Source organism: Haplochromis burtoni, unplaced genomic scaffold, assembly GCF_018398535.1.
Source record: "Haplochromis burtoni strain Fernald_Lab_line unplaced genomic scaffold, NCSU_Asbu1 Contig_209, whole genome shotgun sequence".
In the NCBI taxonomy this organism is placed as follows: Eukaryota; Metazoa; Chordata; class Actinopteri; order Cichliformes; family Cichlidae; genus Haplochromis; species Haplochromis burtoni.
This window is the reverse complement of record NW_024582570.1, coordinates 519,755-536,620: the sequence shown is the minus strand read 5'-3', so window position 1 is coordinate 536,620 and position 16,866 is coordinate 519,755. Positions and strand designations below refer to the sequence as shown.

At 41.3% G+C, this 16,866-nt stretch overlaps 1 protein-coding gene across 3 annotated transcripts; it reads right to left on the bottom strand.

Annotated features, from left to right (window-relative positions):
* Positions 1 to 3,101: 3,101 nt before the first annotated feature.
* On the bottom strand, positions 3,102 to 16,810 carry LOC102296211 (transcription factor MafG). 3 transcript variants are annotated; one of them, XM_042226369.1, is made up of 3 exons: positions 16,563 to 16,810; positions 5,769 to 5,841; positions 3,102 to 5,624 (listed from the first exon to the last, which is right to left on the bottom strand). In XM_042226369.1, exons 2-3 carry the CDS (start codon positions 5,802 to 5,804, stop codon positions 5,172 to 5,174), a joined length of 489 nt encoding a protein of 162 aa, XP_042082303.1. In that variant the 5' UTR covers positions 5,805 to 5,841; positions 16,563 to 16,810; the 3' UTR covers positions 3,102 to 5,171. The 3 variants fall into 3 exon arrangements, with proteins under 3 accessions (XP_042082303.1, XP_042082304.1, XP_042082305.1); XM_042226370.1 differs by lacking the exon at positions 16,563 to 16,810 and adding an exon at positions 15,748 to 16,547; XM_042226371.1 differs by lacking the exon at positions 16,563 to 16,810 and adding an exon at positions 6,367 to 6,501.
* Between the last annotated feature and the right edge of the window lie 56 nt (positions 16,811 to 16,866).

Here is a 16,866-nt window from a genome sequence, read left to right as displayed (position 1 = left end):
CAAGACAAAGTGCTCAAAGTCTATAGCATACTCCTGTTTTCTCAGTTAAATTTGTTTTGTAAAACATGGCATAATTAAATGACTTCACTTTATATGCCTGGTAAACACTGGGAAATCCTCCTGTTTAGAAGTGCTGTCATCTTATGGGGGAAACCCAGTTAAATCATATAAAGGCTTTAACACTGATATGCCAGCAGAGGGAAACCCAAGCCCACACATTTCTGAACAGGTGCATGCTCCTGAAAGACAGTTTTACTCATTATATTCAATACCCTGGCTTCCATCTTTAGCTGATTTGAATGTTTCAATCAGGGTAGGAAAGGGTGTTAAGTATTTGTCTTATAGCTGGGATTGCACCAACTCTGATAAGTCTTAATGGTTATGGAGATTTTTGCAGTTAACTCACATGCACCACCATAACAATCTTCACTGATTAGAACGAGGGGGGGGAAGGACATATACATGTATTGTGTCATGGTGGTCTTTGTAGAGAAGAGCCCCTTGCTCAGCTTTGGCAGTGCATATGTGTTACATCAATGGCCTCACTGACGGCATTGGCAACATTAATTGTACAGCAGGTTGCGGTCTAAGAACTGGGGCAGGCACCTGCTGCAGAAGTGGGTAAAGATGAAGAATGCTGTCCTAGATTGCCCACCAGCTCACCTTAGCCCATCCTGCCAAATTAATCAACTCTTCAGAGGCCGTATGCTTGTCTGGGGCAGGCATCCAAGGAGGGGAGAGGAGCCTGTTTTAATGCACAGGTCACGCAGACCTGTAGAAGCCTCCTCCATTTAAAAGAACTAAAGAACAATACAGGCACTGGGGTTTACACATGCCCTGCAGGATGGTGTGGCAAGATGTAGTTTGTCTTCAGCCATCTGTCTCTTTGTCTTTGAATGTTCTCTCATGAGATGCATTTTGACTGCGCGGGGGTTGAAGCGCTGCTGAGGAGGCTGATGTTTGATGAGGTGCACTGAGACGAGGGGTAGGGGTGGGGGGGGATTTAGAAGCTCCATAGGGAGCTGAGATGACTAACTCACTACTCCTCCTAATCTAGGACAAGCACACCTAGACATCCTTCATGACTCTAATGTTTTACTCGTGTCGGGCCAAAAATATGTCCACCGAGGTTAGCCAAAGTGGGTCGCCCAACGGCTTTTTTTGGATCACAGAAAAAGAAATTGTGCCATCTAAATGATCGCTGTCTTCTAAAACCCACCCTGGATGGCAAAAAGCCTTCCCCGCCAGTTTATTTTTAAAAGTATCAAACTGGGTCAATGACGCCACAGAATATGACAAAACCTAATTTCGACACTTTTTAAACGCCTTAAATGACAGAGTAGTAGTGCTGAAAACCCTTTTCCAAAACATTTTATTGGTCTTATAGAAAATAAAGTAAGCTGTATCAACAAACATACAATATATACATCAATAACTTAGACACCTCAGAGAATCACATTTAAATCCACAGTTGTTACTGTATATATGAATACATAGTACTTATCTACAGATTGCAAAAGTACAATAATTTAATTTATAAATAGTTACAATTAACTATTGTCTGTTTTCATACAAAGTACTGCAATATTTTATTACAACCCATACAGAAAAATAACAAAACAGATTATTAACTTTGTATTACTCGCTTTAGTCAGATTTGTATACCTTTGAAACACAGACCCACTCCATAGAGAAGAGGGGAAAAAAACCTGCACAGTCAACCATTTACAAAGCATAACTTCATGAAAAAAGCCAATGTCTTGAGAGCTATTAAAAATCAACTGCCACACAAGTGCTGCTATTTATCCTCTAACATGTTGCTCAAACAAATACAAAAAACAAACAAACAAAAAAACAAAACAAGAAAAAGTCAAAAACGAATTAAAAAGGAAATCTGCAGAACAAATTACAGTGTTAAGATCAATTTCAAATTCACACGCACGACACATAATGAGAACAGAAACGTTGTGGATGATGCTACAGCAAAACAATGAGCATTAACGACTGGTGTAGCAGCAGAGGAACTTCAACCGTACACAAACGCACACACACACGCACACACACACACACACGGAGGGAAAAAAAATATTGCAAGTGGCCCTTGTGGCAGAATCCATCGTAGCATCAACATTATTTAGTGCATAAATATCTAAATAATAGCAGTTCATTTCAGTTAAGATCCAAGTTTAATTAATGGATTTGTATTCAGGTGATTGGAGACCAGAGTAACTGAGTAAGGCTTGAGTGCAGCTGTCACGATTCCTTTAAAAACCTTGACAGCTTTGTTAGCGGCTTTAACCAAGGGCCAGTTGCTCTCCCACAGAGGGATGCGAAAAAACATAAATAAATAAAAATCTACAAAACATCAAGAATGATTAAAGAACAGACCTAAACTCTGACAATATTGATTACTCTTACATCTACTCTTTCACACCTTTCCACTGAGTTGCATATTAAGGGTCACTTTTTCACAATGGTCATTAATACCTACTGTAGCTACATACTATACAGCTGTATGTGAGAGAAAGAGAATCATCCCCGGAGGAGATCGAGAGATTGGTCAACAGTGCCACTCGAACACCTTAAAGACACTTGACACGAAAAAAGATTCACTCCACAAGACTGCCACAGCAATAAGGACGCCAACATTGATACTGGGCTATGTCGAGAGTCAGGTAATATATATTTTATCCCACAGTTAACCAGTCAATGCAGATAGCTAAGCATGTTGACAAAGTGAGGCTAGGATACGGACAGTATTACCAGCACTCAGATCTCGGGCAGTTTCACTGAGGCGTATCGTCTGCGAGCGGCTGCAGATTAACACCTCAGCCGACACTTTAAGACGTTCTGACCAGCAGGAGAGGGAGATCTGGATGAAGTGCATTCTGTTAATGTCATTAAACACCTACTTTCACCTTGAGGTGTAGACCTGCTTCAGTGTTAAATTCCTTTTAGAGGACCAGCAGAGTGATGCAACACTTGGCACAGAAGGAGCTCTCGCTGGCAGCTGTTGATTGTAATTCTACATAGTCGCACTGTGCCTCTTTCTGAGTGTGGATTGAAGCCCTTTATGACATGCTTATTAGAAAAAAAGGAGGAAAAAAAAAAAACAGAAAAAGAACAGAGCTGCCATCCCCGCCTTCTTGCCTCTTATCTAGAATTGTTTGTTCATTTTAAGTGACCTGTTTTGTCCTGAGCAAAACAAGCAGGAGCTTAGTGCATACAAACCTTCAGCCAAACCCTTCTGCTTTTAATCAGACAATCTGAAGACCAGTGGGTAGATTTAGAAGAGTGATGCTACACCTCTTTGAGGTTAACCTTGCAGCATCTTATTTTTACTAGCGTGACAAGGTGCAAGGTTTGTCAACAACATTTGCAGGATAACCGCACGCCCACAGGTAAATTCTAAAAGATAGCTTTTAAGGGCACTCTATCCCTGCAATGTAATTTACACCAATGATGTTGCTGGAATAATAATAATAATAAAATCCTTTACTTCCCGGTTACAGAGGATGTTTTTAGAGGGCATCCAGCACTAGATGCAACCATTATTCAGTTATTACTTTATGCTTCAAAAAGTCTTTTGACTTCATGTTCACTAATGCCGTTTCATCAAATTCTGTCATTCGTGGCTCAATGTGGTAAACTCGTAATGACAATATGATTTGTAACTAACACCAAGGAAGCGGAGGATATCACAGATGCCAATACGCACAAAGACAATTGACCTTGTTTACACCATCTAGTTTAGCTCTACAGATTTGTTTTAAATAGCACAGCATTGACATCTATACAGTGAACGACACTGCCAACTTGTCACTTACACATCACATCACGCGCTACCCCACAGTACGCGCCTAGTCACTAGAAAAAGCTATCAGACTTTAATAGTAAGCCACTTTCGGTACAATTGCAAAAAAGATGTCACAGGATTTTTTTTTTTTTTTTACGTTTTCTTTTTCTGTATTTCTATAAACAATGGAAGGTAATCTACCTAGTAATAAAAACCAAGAAGTCAACTTTAGACAAAGTTTTCTACACCTTAACAATTCAAACAGTAAAGCTCGTGTAAAGATTTTCTTTTGGAAATATCTGACGGCCCTGTCAACAAGTAATTACAAAAAAACGCAATATATATCTTTTAAACAAAATCAACATATCTCTATGAGCAAAAATTAAGTTTCAAAATGTTTGTGGATTTCACCGTCCCCACAAAACATGAGGATATTACTGTAATAACATTCAGGTTTTCAGATATTGTAGAAGAATCTTGTCATATTGGAATGGCACTCAGCTCTGGAACAACATCATTAAGTGCTGCTGATCTTTTTTAACGTTTCCACCTAAATATGCAAGACCTCTTTGTATTTTCAGTGCATACATATATATTATTATTGCATCTACCAGTCATTTTGAAAATGACAAGTTCACGGAAGCCTGTCGCAGATCCATAAACAGAAATGAATGCTATGTTTGGGAGCATCATTGCATGCTTATATTCTCAACAGACGACCAACAGAATCACAAATTGGACTAATTTATGAGTTTGGGGTTTGTCAGGTTGTTTCAAAGACATCTGTAGCATTAAGACCAAGAGTCTGTGACCAGTTGTCAGTTATCCCAATTTAAGTCAGTGCATAATAACAAGCAAAGGGCTTCTTAGTGAGATATGTGCTGGCTTCTCCTCCTCCCACTCTGTACTGTGGATCTTGTGAGGAATAATGGATCCAATTTATTTTCTTACTGGTTTTGACCACCTGTGAAACTGTACCAATGCTAGTTCTTAGGACGGAAGAGACTTAAGAGCCAGATTTTAGGAAAACTGACATAAAAATCTCAATCAAAACAAGCAAACTTGATGCAGTCTTCTTCAATTTTCCACTTTCTAAATGTTTCAATATTGCAATATTTCTCCTTTGTTTATGGGACAACTGTATCGTCCTAAATTCTAGAGTTTGATTTTTATTACCCTGGTGACAGGCCTGTTAAAAAAAACAAAAAACAAAAAAAACAGACTGGTGTGTTGTTCTGTAAGAGTGAATTTGGAAAGCATATTTTTAGTGTTAGCTCCACGGTTAAAACTGAGAACTCACACAGGCATTCCTGTGCCATGTTACAATGCACTGACTAGTTTAGCCTTAAACATCTTTCTTCTGCCCTTTCTGCTACTACGACCTAGCCTCCGTTTTGGATTTGACGATGGTGATGACGCTGGTGGCAGCTACTTTACCGGGGATGAGGGGACCTATGACAGAAGCCATAGGTCCCCTTGCTGAGGTGACAGGGTTGCGGGCCACAGTCCTGGCAAAGCTCTGGAGGGCCTCGTACTTTGAACGCAGAGCATCCAGCTCCACCTTCATGCTGGCATTCTCTGTAGCCAGCTTGTCCACTTCCTGCTGCAGCTGAGCCTTTTGTTTTTCGAGCTCCTCCTTCTGGGTGACACGCTTTACTCGGCAGCTTGCGGCATAGCCCCGGTTCTTCAGGGTACGTCGCCGTTGTTTCAGCTGCAGGATTTCTTCCTTTGACATCCCCCGTAAATGCTGGTTCAGCTCCCGCACCGACATGGTCACCAGCTCGTCATCTGTTAGGCTGGTGCCATTTTCCCCCGGCTCCCGCTTCACCTGTGCATGGAAATTAGTTAGTGCTGATCCTTTTATTAAAAAAATAAAATCTTATATATATACACACACACACACACACACACACACACATATACACACACACACACACAACCACACACACACACACACACACACACAGGTTACCTTTAAGGCCTTGTTTCCCTTGTTTGTGGTAGTCATGCCACGAGAGCAGCGTCCACCTGTACTACCGGTTGATCTGTGAAAAGAAAAGACAATATATGAAACAAGAGTACTAGAAAAGAAACTTAATTTTTTTTCTGCAAAATACACATTGAAGTATTTTCTGATAACAACAACAGCAAAAACAAAAATAGAAATCACATGACTAAATACACAAAATACAAAGTGGGTCAAGCACTTCAGACTTCCTTCTAAGTAATTGGAAAAACTGGTACCTTGACTGTTCGTGCACTTATGACAAGAACAAATAACTTTGCGGTATGCAACTGCTATAGAGGACACCCAAATTGGTTGGCAGCAATTCCAAAATTATTTCTTGGAAAGCAAACCCCAAAACAACACAGTATAAGTGCAAGTACCATTGGCACATTTCAAAACAGAACAGATCTGGGCCTTTCTACAGCGCATCCATCCTCAAACACCACACATTCACAAAAGTACATGGGGCAGATTTTAAGCTATCCAGTCTAGACAGTCACACCTGTCTAGATTTGGCCTGTGTCCAACTATAATCCTATAAATCAATGAAAAAGCAACCCACTGTAACTACTGCAGAGCCCTCCAGAACAACAGGGCTGCACTGCAGTTTCTTCTGTCATGTCTGCACTGAGGGAACCACCAAGAGAAGCTGCGTCGGTGAGAAGTCCAGCCTACTGGTATTAAGACAGACAGAAGGTCATGTGAATTCCATCGTGCGAGCTCTACAGGATAAGTATGTCCTCACCCAAACACACACACACACACACACACACACACACACACACACACACACACACACACACACACACACAGCTGTGGCCCTGAGTGCTTTACACCACACACAGTAAATGCTGTGTCAGCAACACAGACACCCACCACAGTCAGCCCAGCCCAGCCAGCACATTGCCTCGGTAAGCTGATTTGCACAACCCAGCAGTGTGTGTTTATACTGAGCACATAAACAAATGCTAGCTCTTAGAACTTTTTTTTAACACATCAAAACAGGAAAGAAAGCATCTGAACAAAAGAATGTAAAAAAGAATTACTGTCAGCGTGTGCAGAAGTTTGCAGCATGCGTGCACATTAAGCTAGTCATCAGGGAAATTCATGTCGTCTGCACAGAAGCTCAGTGAGGGAAGAAAAGAAAAACAGATGAGTCGGAGCTCCAAAGTGCACTAAGATGGCCAGGATATTTCCATGGCAACAAAAGGGTGCTACAGGTGGACCGGTCACCTGAGCCAAACAGGGAGAGACAGCCGCTTGTTAAAAATGACCTGAATACGACACTATCACACAGGCTGGGGACATAACATGAGGTCAGACTGTGACTTGAATTCTTGATGCTTTCACTTCAAAAAAAAAAAAAAAAAAGTCCTCTGGCTTCTTATAAAAACAGAAATGTTTCTCTGCGCTGCAGATGCCCATATAAAAAGCTTTTCACGCTCTGCACAGGACTTTTCAAATGTGATACTTTCATCCCTGATGGGCTGGCTATGAATAGCTGTCTGATAGTAACACGTACCTTTCACTGGCCTTTGTGGTGACTCATTTCCAGTAAGCATTTGGACCACAGATGCAAAACATAATGGGATAATGGTCTGCCTGATGATGCACAGATAATGGACAAATAGACAGGAAAGTACTACACTAATAGCTACTGGGATGAGACTAGGAAAAAAAAAGGTTGCATCTTCCAAATTTCATATTAAGCCTATCATTTTCCCCTCAGTAGCCTAGACCCAACATTGTTCAAAAACCAGTTGGAATCTTGAAAATGCAGAGAGATGGCACACTGTCCAAGTTGAGGGGGCGTATTCTGTCACACATCTGTGTAGGGTAACATAGTAGGCATGGTTTGGCACATTGAAAGCTCACCATATGACACTGTGGAAAGACTTCACCCAGGCTGCAAGCCTCCAGCACAGGCTGCTGCCAACAGACGGCTACCAATGACAGGGCATGGCAGAACAACACAGACAAGGTCCAATGCACAGCTGCTCCCTTCCACTACCAGGCTTGTCATACCTCACAGAGACAAAGAGGCATGCTCACACAAACACAGGCAAAGAAAGGAAAACACACCTATAATTTCCCATAAAGAATGACAGGGAAATTTCAGACTTGGTGCACTGATCTGTTGGAGAATGCCCTTGCATTTGACAAAGACATAGTCACAATTTAAAAACAAAAGACACTGATGTCTTCCTTGCACTAATATATTAGCTCCTATTAATGATTTCACGTCTTTTGTGTTTCTAGCCGAAGGAGCGGGAGGCGAAAGCTGCAGCTTAGAGTGCGGGGGCATCGGAGGTAGGGAGCAAGTGCAGGGACATAGACGTCTTTTGTAGATGCTTGCTGAATTTTTATGAATCGCCTGGAAGAACGCTGACAAATCAGAGCTGATTGCTTGTGGAGGAGAGACATCACACCCACAGGAAATAGAAAACGCTGAGTGTGGTCACAGAGAGAAAGAGAATGTGTGAGAGAGAAAAAGAAAGAGACAGAGAGAAAGACAGAGCGAGAGAGAGACACAAAGAGAGAGAAAGAAAAAGAGAGACAGAAAAACAGAGAGAAGCCTTATGTAAAATGCAGGGTCGACAAATTTAGAGGAGCTTGAGAAGAACAGGTTGAGAGAAAAAATAAATCCTGATCTCAGCAAGGACCAAAACCAAGGTGCCAATTAGGAAGTTGTGAAGTTGAACTAACACAACGAGAGCAACCCATCCAACCTTCAAATGCGGTCTTTGTTCATCTGAAGCAATGCAGTGCAGCTTGCAGAGCTAGGGTCGGCTTAGGTTGACTCTGAAGAAGGGAAAGGGGGTTTACAAGAAAAACAAAAACAAACAAAAAAAACCCCCAACAACTCTAGTGCGATAAATGCTGATGTGACATGATAGGTCCGGCCCTCAGCCTGTGGCATCCTTTAATGATCTCGTCCCCTCTGCAGGATCTCTCCAGGGGAGATGCCAAGGATGGACACCATTAGCCAGGGGACTCTTTGTTGAGGGGGAGTCGAGGCTACAGCTTCGACACACTGCATCCCCCTGATGAATATTTATTACTGTCGTTCGCCGCCTAAGGTGGGGGTGGGAGACGGGGCGGGGGTGGGAGGCTGAATAAAGATGCTCAGGAGGTGATTCTTCAAGGATACATCCAAGGCTCTTCCATCAACGGCTGTCTCAAAATGGCGGTGGGCTGTTGGGGATGGGGAGGGGGTGGGGGTGTATTTCTGGTACCGGAGGTGGCACACATGGTGGTTCAGGGCTGCAGGGAGGGCCAGCTCCACTTGACAGCAGTGTAACAAGATTATCAGGGCCATAAGAGCAAACAAAAAACCCCAGCAACCTGCCTCGGAATCCAGATTACGACAGCGCCTGCTCTCTGAATACTAAACACGGCTGGGGAAGGACTAACAGGGTACAGGGTTTGCTGAGACAGGACAGTGGATGGCACATCACGCAACTAATCACATGCACATGCATCCGCACAGTGACAGATCACCAAAACCACACAAGCACATACAAATTTAACTTGTCATGATCAATTCTTGAAAAGAAGCGTCCGAGCACTGGGCACTGGCAGCTTGCTAATGAAGTGAATAAAAGTAGACGGTGGAGGTGCATGCTGATGAAAGACTGTGTTCAGGGGGGAAAAAAAAAAAAAACAACACAAGCAGCATCCAACAATGGCAACAGAGCTCTGTGAAACTAACAGCTGAATTTCATCTCACACCAAACAATACATTTCAACAATTTTCACTCCAAGAGACCACGATGTGGCTCATTTTGATCGTATGCCCAATTTAATTTCTTTTCCTTTCTAAAACCAGTGTGGACTTGTAAAGAAAATTTGCACAGTTTGTACAAGACTGAATAACTAGAGCTGTGGCCCAGATGTAAATTAGGCCCGACAGAAGGGTGATAGAATGTTTAGCACCATTTTCAATTCATTGTCTTTGCAAATTCTGGATATCTTTGATGATTAGCTAAACAACAAAAGGAGAGTGCTTGCTGTAAAGTCAGTACAATCACCTATTCAGTTTCCCTGATCAATAATGTATAAGACCTATAGCCTCTCAGTCCATTGTCACAGACCTTCCAGGAAACAGAATGATGGCAATGACAAAGAAACTGAAAAGCACATGGTAAGTGCCTGAAAAATAAAAGAAATGTCAGTCCTTTTCTATGATTGGGCTTTATTATTTTCCACTTACTCTTTCCAGGTTGACATATTTAATGCAGTGAGCCAACATTTTCACGCTGTACAGCCAATCTCAAGACTTTATGCCTAATCAGAGCCTCTGCTCTTACTCCCTCACTTCTAAGAGAGTTGAAAAGATCGCCTAGATATTCAGATCTAATCATTCCTCCCGTCAGCTGAGCTAAGTCAATTATCAAGCAAGCTGCATGTGTCGGGCGCCATTTAACTGCAAATTAAAAATCAGACTCCTCTGATAGCTCTGGAAGAGATACTGGAAGAGTGGTATGAACTTGTGTGTGCAGAAAACAGTGTGCGAGTGCGTCTGAGAAAGGTACGACGGGAAGAGGGGAGGGAAGCTATTAACTACTAAGTATTCAGAGCGTGAAATAAGAGTGACAAAAAGAGGGAGAGGGGAAATCATTCAGCAGCTTTCAGAGGGAAATGTGATATGCTTGTAGTAGAGGGGAAATACTAAGCCAGTGCTTTTGACCAGCAGACGTTCTGGGCAATGCTGAAATAGCAACTAACCAAAATTGCCAGCTTCCCGTATTAACTGACCCCTAGAGCGTAGGGTTAAACTGCTCCTGCAAAATTCTGTTAACAGTGTCTGAAATTTACTTTAACTCACTGACCAAGTGTGCTTTTAATCTGCTAAAATAATAAATCGACCTTCGTTCATATATTCTATACGCGTTTCTAAATATTTTGTTGAGACGCAGCGTCAAGTGACAAACATTTAATATATTTATCAGGGGCTAATCAAGTCAAGCATGAATAGTAAAAAAAAAATTCTAAACTTTTCACATCAATCTCCTCAACAATGTAATCGCTTTCTAATGCTTCGTCTTTTGCATGAATCTAAGAATTTAGGCTCCTGTTCAAAAAAGACTGCAATGCCCAGCCTTAGTCTGAGTTATGATGAGACGATTGGTTAGATAGTTAGGGTTATACAAAAATGTCAGGGTCAGGTCTTTGTGGAATACTGGTGGGGGAAAAAAGCTGTGTGTGGGTGTGTGTAAGTGTCAAACTTTGACAGAGAGGGAGGAAGACAGAAGCATATGAGTGATCCCAAAACACAGGAGAGATCCTAAGCATCGCTTTAATTTTGGTTTGGAGAAAAAAGAAAAAGAAAAAAAAAAAAAAAGAATGAAAAATGCCACCGTGGGGGACTGTCCACTAAGATTTACTCACCAAAATAGAAAATCCACCTACATTTGGTGCATGGGGGGATGTTAATTCGTGACTATGTCTGTACATCATCCTCACACTGCTCTGGTTGGCAAATACTGTCATATTAGATAAACAGAAGCATCCTGAATTTGACCTTTATTAAAAAAAGGAAGCACTGATAACCAAAAAACATCAAACCACACAAAAAATTTAATAAATCCGCAATGATATAAATGACTAAATCATTAAGTCACTAAATTATTGGATAAGGATTAAGTGACTCTGCTTTGGAGGTTTAGTTTTCACACATACTGTTATTAAAGATGTGAGAGAGAGAAAAGAAGTAAGAAAGAATTGGTACCTGCTGTATATCTAAAGAAGGGAAAATCTGTTATGTTCCCTCCAATTAGATTCTTAGTAGGACCAAATTTTATGTGGAAAAAAAGAAAGAAATCATGTTAATACAGCACAATGGCTTCAAGGTAATACTGCATTTCCATAGTCAAATATGTGGAATTTCCTTCTATGTTTGTAAAATTTGTGCCAACAAAGTAAAGACATTTGCCAATAAATTTTTTCCTGTCTGATATTAAAGTCACAGGCACTTATCGTTTCTCATTTCTGATAACCAGGCAGACTCTAGGCAAAGAAAGGAGAGTTTGATGAATACAAATAAACTGATTTTATGTAACCTAGTTTCCTTGGAAAAAAAAAAAGAAAAGAGCGAGAAAAAAAGTCGCATGTAGAAGCTAGTAGGCTATACTATGAAGAATAGCATGTGGCACATTTATGTCAGATTTTTGCATCCAGTTCATGTCTTTTAAAGTGAAAACATGAATCACTGCCCTTAAGGGATTGTATATTTTCTTAAGTCACTGATAATGGGAGGTTTATTTAAAGGGACTTGTTTGTACTAACCAATGTTTTGATACATTAAAAAAAACAAAAATCTATTTCCATGTTCAGCAGCTGCTATCTACTGAAGCCGCTCTGTTGGTATAACCAGTAGGACAGAAGAGGAGACTTCACTGGCCTTTCACAGTATCTGCCTGGAGGACTTGATTAAACAGGAAGAGAATAGCTCTTGATACTTCAGCCTTGCACTGGCAGAGGAAGTAAGGGTTGCAGGCAACCCACACACTGGCAAAATATCTAGGAGGTTCACTACACTGGTTGAATTTATATTAAATGCATATTGCATTGACCTAACACAACCACAACAGTTTTGTGCTGCTCACAGAATTGATAGAGCAGGTCAATACTTTTCAATGCATTTCAAGTAAAAGAATATCAAATATGTGAGCTATTTTACTTACTACTGATGCACTGATATGATTTAAAACAGTCTTCTCCTATTAAAAAAACAAAACAAAAAAACAAACATCAAAATAAACAGATCTCAGCAGCATCATCAAAAAAAAAAAGGAGGAAAGAAAACAAACACGGATGCATTTTCTCCTGTGGAGAGCTTTGATTCAAATGCAGTGAGAGAGCAGAGTTATTACCTGGAAATATCAAAGATTCTAATTTCTATTAATAAGACTGCCTCCGCTCTTTTCAAATTTTGGTAAGTGATTGATGAGCCCTGTCTACAGGATATTTGATGGCGTCTCACAGCTAATGATTGTCCCACAAAGAAAACAAAAACAAAACACAATTTCACCATTAAAAAAATTAACATATTTCGAGACATGAAAACTTAAAAGTGTAAACACGCATACAGCTAGCAGTGTTCCTTACTGTAATCCTCCTTAGACATTCCTCACATATTCTCACATAAGCTAAAGCTTGTGATACTTAAAGAAATGATCAATTTTAACAATAGAGAAAGGGGAGGAAGAAGATTTCTAAATTATCTTATGGCTGAAAAGATTATTATATACCGCAAAGGTCGCTAAATTGATCCTCTAAGCACCCAGCGTATTTGTCCACAAATGGTGAAATATGATTTCTCTGTGTAGGACAGGAGCTTGAGCTAAATAAAAATGAATAAATATCTGAAAAGACGAAATATATAAATGACTGCTGTATTTCGCAAAAGAGGCTGCCCAAGGACAGCTTGCATTGATTTTCTTTTTGTCACTTTTCATTTGTAACTGTGTTCACAATCACGGAGTGATTGGAGAAATAAAGACCTCAGTTTGTAAGTAAGATTAGTAACATTTTGTCAGCTTAACACATGTAAAGACTGTCAGACTGTTAATTTTAAATTCTGCTGTATGTAGAGCATAATTTAATGAGGTACATGTTTTTAGGAACCTAATAGTCATTTGCAAAGAATGTTAAGTTCCTCAAATACAAATGTAGGGAGCACTAATGAAAGTTTAATTATCTGCCTACAAAGCATTTACCTTCGAACAAAAGGTCATTCACACAACTGGAAAATATCCTAAAACTCTTGAAAATCCAATAAAAGTGATGCAGAGTGACTCACCAATTTAATTTGACTTAGCTTCTTACACGGGTACGACTAAAATTCGCTTGTTGTTAATGTCAGTTTACAGCTGATGTGTCCCACACACGAATCAGCCAAGATAAAAGTAGGTTACATGAAAAACCAGCGGCCAGCGCACAGCTCTGTGTGCATGCTCACCATGTTCTGTCTAATATTGACTATTCTAAATTATGAACAAACAGAGAGCAGTAATGAACATGCCAAGTGTAAGTTCCAAACAGAAATTCATCAAACACACTCTGACTGGATGAAAGTACTACTTTGAGAAGTGGAGCGGGCATATCGCAATGCTAAGCAATCATAATCCGCACTACACTTGCAAGAGGTTTCATCACCAACATTCCCTCCCTATTGCAAAAAGGGGGGGAGAATATATTGATCTTTTTCTCCCTTCCTTCCGGGCATTCCCATTGCCCTGTGCAGCTTAAGCAGCACTTTTGTGGACAAATCCCACATTTGTGTTCCTTTCTGGAGGCTATAAATTGTCCTGAATAGGCGTAACTACTCCCAAGGCACAGCTGTGTTGGCTATACAGAGGTGTTGGTGGCCAGACTGTACTCTATGCAGTGTAAAGTCTTGCCTCATGTTTCGTCAACCTCACATATCCTCTTCCACCCTCCACTGCCTGCCCATTCTGAGCAACACCACTGGGTATAAGTTGTGCACTCAGTTCACCTCTATGGTATCCAGCCTTGCTTTATCTTTGCTACCTCAGTGAAAGAAAAGATAAATCTAAGCACCGATCTACACCACTCCCTGTCTCCATCCACACGCTACTGCCAGCCCCACTGGGCTCTTATATGGACCATCATCTGTTCTTGTTACCTGCAGAGAAAGGCAGAGATGAGCATTACGCTTTATTGCAAAGCCGGGCTTCTGATGTGGGGCTGGCCTGTCCGCTAAACACACTTCAATGCCCTGCTCGCATGAACAGAGATGATGAAATAAGTTGGGTATCTGAGCAAGAATGGGCAACTTCTATCTGTTTAGCCCTGCCTATATGGGCTCAACAGTTTCCAAGGTGACTTTTCAAATTGCACACACTCTCCATGGATAATTCATTACCTGCGCCCTCCATAAATGTGCACTCTAATAGGCAGCAAATTTCATCATGTCACACATAGGGTAACAAAGGCATCTGCCAACCCAAAATTAGAGAAATGACGTGTTACGCTGCATTAAATGATAACAGAAAAAAGCTGGTTCTCTATAGCATTTAATCACTGCTCAGCAACAAAGACGAAAGGGCATTTACAGAATGCCACATTTACCATTTTATAGAGATGTTTCAAACACTACCCTGATTTGGGTGGTGTATTTTTTTTAACTTCCTATACATCATATAATTACACCTGACCTAGTTTAAGCATCCACTCATTGCAGGGCTATATAATAGCAACACACGCATAATATCTGCTTATCGTGCATTTTTTTTTTAAATGGATCTGACATCGCAGTTGACACCTAAGCACTTAGTCTAAATATACTCGCAGCCTGTTTGTTGATGTACATCATGACAGTGCTGCCATAAAAATGCACATTCTCAGCTGAATGTAGATGAGGCTATTGATAAATGCATGATGGTCATCACTTGATGCTCATGGCTTGACTGACTTGCAGGAAAGCTCAGCACCATTTCGATCCATCTCCCTAATAACGGTGGCTTGGTGATAAACATCGACCCTTATCAAGCGAGCAGACCTTTGTCCGGTGGTGCCATATTTCGGGGTGGATTCTGAGAACGTCTAAATACATCATTGTGATGATTCAGCATGATATAAAATACCGCTACTTGTTTGCAGGCTCTGACAATAAAACAATGCTGTGTTGTTAACTGCTTGGCTGTGGCATTAAAGCCAAGGGCGGCTGGTTTGATTTGGCTCTGCCATTGTTACAATTTAACTAGTGGTTAAATGAATTGTCACTTCAGGTGAAGCAATTCAGTTCGAAACGATTGGTCTGAGAGCATTTCCTGGAAGATTAAAAATCAATGCATTTATTAAAAAGAAAAAGAAAAAACACAAAGATCCGCGCAGAATAAAAACAACACATTTCTCAGATCTGACAATCACAACCGCGTCTATGACAGAAATGTCACGAGAGAATAACACAACCAACCTGGTCTCGCTAAACCGCTGGCTCGGCTCGCGCTTGCTCCTTTTTTTCCTCCACAACGAGGTGATGAAGCAGCAGGTTTGAGCAGCAAGAAGCGCATGAGTTGACAAACCACCAAAAGAAAGCGTAGCGGCACAGCGGACACCAACGCGTCCCTCGCAAACTATTTATTTAAACGCAAAAGAAAGGAAAAAGAAGCGACCTAACACAGGGTCGCACGGTTTTTGACATTCCACGACTCTTCTCGTCTCCAGCCTCTCAGCGCCTGCTCGTGAAAAAAAAAAAAGTGGCAAACAACTCCCCGCCTACAAAACAAGCAAGCGAGGAAATCCCCGTGTGCTCAGTCTTTCTACTATTTGTAGCAATACAGCAACGAGAGCGAATCCACAGCTCAGGGAGGGGGAGTTACCCCTCAAGCGCGAAATGGCTGGCTGGCAGCCCCCCCTCCGCTCTCTACTACATGAAAATCAGATTGACACGTTTAATTCACAGCTCGCGCGCGTGTGTGTAAAAGATTAGCTGCCATCTCACCGTAGTAGGAGCACTAATGTTCCCGGTTACAACCGAGCATTTCATGTGTAAACTTTCAAAATAAACCCCCGAGCTGTGTCAAAACGTGTGCTGACCACTTGGATAATCAGGGCACTTTAGTTTGAAATGTTTCTGATGTGAGAAAGGCTAACTTTACCAGGAGGCTAGCTATGCTAACCCACTAAGCTAGCCTCGGCCAGCTTGACAGCGGCGAGGCGAAGGCATGCACACTCAGCATAACAACAGCAGCAGCAGCAGCAGCAGCTCTGTTTGCTTTATGGGCCCACCTGACTTCAAAACGACGCCCCTCCGAAGTTGTGGCTGTTAAAGTGCTCGTCTGAAACCTAACATCCGAGGCACAGCTGAATTTCGGCTCCACTGACAGAAGCGACGGCGCTTCCAAACGCCTGCCCGTGCTCTCCTTGTTGATTCCTTTCTCTTGTACCGAAGCCAGACGTCATCGTGTTTGGTCACGTGCCTCCATTCATGAAAGATTTTCTTTGCTCGCAAGGGGGAAAAAATGATAACTAAGAATACAGCATCCTTTGTTACATTGTTTCTTATACTTCCTGTTGTGACTTAGAATCAGCA